Source organism: Bidens hawaiensis, unplaced genomic scaffold (genome assembly GCF_021521415.1).
Source record: "Bidens hawaiensis isolate Kalapana, Puna unplaced genomic scaffold, B.hawaiensis_p1.1 tig00046707_1, whole genome shotgun sequence".
NCBI lineage: Eukaryota > Viridiplantae > Streptophyta > Magnoliopsida > Asterales > Asteraceae > Bidens > Bidens hawaiensis.
The window spans coordinates 67,194-71,670 of record NW_027498335.1 but is presented as its reverse complement, the minus strand read 5'-3'; the positions used below and the strand labels follow the sequence as shown (position 1 = coordinate 71,670).

At 36.9% G+C, this 4,477-nt stretch overlaps 1 protein-coding gene across 1 annotated transcript; it reads left to right on the top strand.

The window, feature by feature from the left end:
• Positions 1–2,194: 2,194 nt before the first annotated feature.
• LOC143596571 (uncharacterized) lies at positions 2,195–3,307 on the top strand. Its single transcript, XM_077075313.1, has one exon. It carries the CDS (start codon positions 2,195–2,197, stop codon positions 3,305–3,307), a length of 1,113 nt encoding a protein of 370 aa, XP_076931428.1.
• Positions 3,308–4,477: the final 1,170 nt, after the last annotated feature.

The window sequence follows — 4,477 nt, the reverse complement described above, 5'->3', positions numbered from 1 at the left end:
CCAAGCATTATCAGCTCCGATTTGGAATAACTAAATAAAGACAAATGAAGTTATAAATGACAGTTGGTCTTCTTGTCTAATAGAAGGAATGTGATAATTTAGGTATGAGATCTTAATGTCTAAGTCTCACAATAGTAAATTTCTTCTTTGATGGTGTATTTTGTTGATTTAGGCATGGAGCGTCAAAATCATTATGGAAGACAGAAATGCTTACTCGGATATTGACGGTAAATCCAGACATCGCTAAAAATAAAAACAAAAGGAAATGCCCCAACTTGTAAATGGGTGTTACATTCGCTCCGTTTTGAAGGAGAATACGAGGGTGGGGGCGGTGTTGAGCTTGTTTTGGAGCCTACAACGAGCCACTACGTGTGATTGAAGTTACATCACATGACTTTTTATATTTAACGCCGGCCACCTTTTAAAAAAAACAACTAATATCCCTTTATGTTCTTAAACTCATTTTTTACACCATGTGAGACTAGCTAACAGTTTATAGAAAACAAATACTTGTCACATCTCCATTGATTTTTATTTGATTTTCATTTTTTTTTCTTTTGGGACGATTAAATTTCTATACATAGTTTGATTTTATCTAATAAAGTGTATTATTTAAGTTTCAAATAAATCTGAAAACACAAACTTGTTTATTTTTATTTTTCTTTTCTATTTGAACACTTTGAAGAATCGGAGTTCTATTAAAGTGTATAATTTTATTTATTTTTATTTTTATAATATAGTTTTAATATAAGTTATTTATATGTGAACTTATTATCTTAAAAGTTTATACTTTTTATTATTATATATATTAGATAATAAGTTGGTTGTGGCTCAATGGTAGAGCACTCACTTTATAAGTGAGAGGTATGGGGTTCAAACCTCACTATAATCATATGGGAGATATGAGGGATGACTTTGGCTTGCCAGAGTTCGAATCCTGATCTCACCCGGGTTTACCGGCTCCTCGCTGTCGTGCCGTTTGGCGGGCGTGGGAGTCGGGTTTTATCCGGTGAATCCCTCAATAGGTGGACCGCTAGGGGCTCCGTCCGTCAGGATTAGTGGCCGGCTCGGGCTACCATTAGCCAATGGGGGTCGCGTACGGAGTACCCGACGTTACTTAGTTGGCCATTCAAAACACACACACACACACATATATATATATATTAGATAACCATAAACAGTATTAATTTAACAAAAAAAATGGTCTAGATTTAGCTATGAATGTGGATAGTCTATACTTGAAGATTTGTCTCATCTTATTTAATAATTTGAACTTCTAATCTTTTAGTAAAAGAGAAATATTTCAAATGCAATTACCTTGATGTTCAAGAATGATTGTTCAAGAATTCCATGAATTTTGAAGCAGTACAATTATTTATTTAAAACGTATTAAAGGCAATCTCTTCTTTAGACATGAAAAGCAGGACATCTAATCATAATAGTTACGTGTATAGTAATAAATTATAGTAATAGTAATAGTAATAATAAATTAATAACAACAAAGAAGAAGAACTACAGTACATAAAGAGAGTATGCAGCTAAGTAAAATAAGGAAACATAGACAAACATATAGAACTGAAATTTCAAAGTTAAAACACAAAACTTAGTAGCACAGATAATTAAAACTACAAACTTAAAAGTCATAACTTAGTAACACATAGATAATTGAAAGTACAAGCTTAAAGGAGACAAATAGCGCACCACATAAGCTTGAATGACAAAAGCTTTTTATTTAAATAAACCATGCTGGTTGCCACGTTTCAACGTCCGTTCCTCGCTTCACAAACCTACAAATTTGATTATAAACCCAATTAGCTAAATCATATCATCAGTGAATGAAACAGTTACCTAAAAAATACCAACTTTGGATTAGTCAATCACAAAGCCTATAGTGTTAGCTAGGATAATTCATGTCATTATTGTTGGAATTTAAGTTTTAATATATATATCTTTATCCTAGTTTATCTTTTTTATCATTATTTGAATTAGGATATGTTTCCTATTTGTATTAGGATACAATTCCTTTATTTCATTATTGTATATATAGAGATCTAATCTCTTCTATAATAAATAAAAACACAGAGAATAGTTATGTTCTTTAAAAGCCATTGATTTTATCATGGCATGAGAGCGATTTACGATCACATTCTAAACCTACCCAACTTCTAAGCCTAATCACAACTTCCTCTAGATCATGGCTGGAGACAAACCAGAATCCAGCAAAACCGATAATAATCCCGATCCCAACTCACCGCTCTATATTCACCCCTCAGATTACCCAAAACAACTACACGTAAACGAAACCCTTAATGACCACAACTACAGCGATTGGTCGCAGGAGATGATGAACTTCCTATTCGCCAAAAACAAGGTGGGATTCGTCGACGGAACCCTCAAGAAACCCGAAAAAACCGCAACTGACTACATGCCTTGGATGCGTTGTGACGCTATGATAAAAGGATGGCTCACAACAGCCATGGAAAAAGAAATACGGAGCAGCGTCAAGTTTGCCGGAATCGCATTTGAAATCTGGTCCGATCTTCTTGAAAGATTTGGTAAAGAAAGTGCCCCTAAGGCTTATGAACTGAAGCATGCTTTAACAACAACGCAACAGTTTGGAGCCTCCGTTTCAGCCTACTACACAAAACTCCGAAGCTTGTGGGACGAAATCGAGTCCGTCATACCCATGCCACGATGCACGTGTGACGGGTGCAACTGTGATATCGGGAAGAAGCTCAATGAAGCAAAGGAGAAAGAGAGACTATATGAATTTCTTATGGGTCTAGATAACGAATTTGGTGTCATTAAGACCCAAATTTTGGCTACCAAACCGATCCCAACGTTAAGCAACGCCTATCACCTCGTGGCTGAGGATGAAAGGCAACGGGCTATCTCTCTCGAAAAGAAACCAGTAACAGAGGCAGCGGCTTTCAAGGTTGTTTATCCACAACGACGGGAAAGCAAAATTAATAACCGAGATAAGACGATTACCAAAGAGAAGGTTGTGACCAAAGAAAAGAGAACTGATGTTGTCGATCACTACACATTTTGCGGGAAGGACGGACACAACAAAGAGGGTTGTTTCAAACGAATTGGCTACCCTGAGTGGTGGCCCGGTAACAAAGCTAAACGTGATGGAACAAAAGCTGTCTATGTTGAAACTAATGCTAGCCCCATCCATGGTCTCTCAAAGGAACAATATCAACTGTTCATCAACACTTTTGGAGGGGACAAGAATATACAAAAGAACCAGACACCACGTATGGCAAATTTCGCAGGTAAAGGAACGGGGACGATGACTGGGTGATGGACTCAGGAGCCACTGAGCACATCACCTACGACCCTAGCTTCCTTAAAAACAAAACCGAAAGTAATTTTGAAGCCCCCGTTATAATAGCCAATGGCACTAAAGATCCTGTTAAAGGAAGGGGTAATTGCACACTTAAAAGGAGGTTCTGAAGTCAAGGACATTCTATTTGTTCCTGATTTTAATTGTAATCTTTTATCCGTTGGGCGATTGGCCAACAATCTGAATTGTGTTGTCTCATTTTTTCCTGATTTTTGTGTAATGCAGAACCTACACACGAGGAGCTTGATTGGTGCGGGTAGACACGAGAAGGGGTTATATCGGATGGGGATGATTAAAGATGAAAGAAAGGCAATGGCGATCACTAATAACACTTGGCATAAGAGGTTGGGTCATGCTTCCGCTGAGAAACTCAATGAGATTAGTTTCCTTAAAAACGTTAATTTTAATAAGATGTGTGATTCTTGTTCTAAAGCCAAACATACAAGATCTACTTTTCCAGATATTATTACAAAAACCGTTGAATGTTTTGATTTATTACATTGTGATATTTGGGGTAGATATTGTTTACCCTCCTTTACTGGGGCACGATATTTTTTAACAATCGTTGATGATTATAGTAGGGCGGTATGGTTGTTTCTTTTAAAATTTAAACATGAAGCTAGTAGGCACCTAAGAGATTTTCATAAGATGATAAAAATACAATTTGGCAAAGGTATTAAAAGAATTAGATGCGACAATGGTGGAGAGTTTACATCTAATGAAATGTTGAACTTTTACAAAGAAAATGGCATTTTGATCGAGACCACTTGCCCACACACCCCTCAACAGAACGGTGTCGTTGAAAGAAAACACCGACACCTTCTAGAAACGGCACGAGCACTAAGATTTGAAGCAAACATTCCCAAAAGATTTTGGGGCGAGTGTGTTTTGACGGCCACATACATCATCAATAGGTTACCTTCAATGGTAATTGGGAATAAAACCCCTTTCGAACTTCTTTACAACCGAAAACCGGACTATGATTTTATGAAGGTTTTTGGTTGCCTTGCATATTATAGGAACACAAACACTGGCGGTGATAAATTTGAAATGAGAGGAAAACCCGGAGTCTTCTTAGGATATCCACCGGGGACGAAAGGGTATAAAATCTACGACCTTCAAAAGAAA

Bases quoted from the DNA above. Each gene is read 5' to 3' on its own strand.
- LOC143596571 (XM_077075313.1), top strand. From the start codon at position 2,195: ATGGCTGGAGACAAACCAGAATCCAGCAAAACCGATAATAATCCCGAT.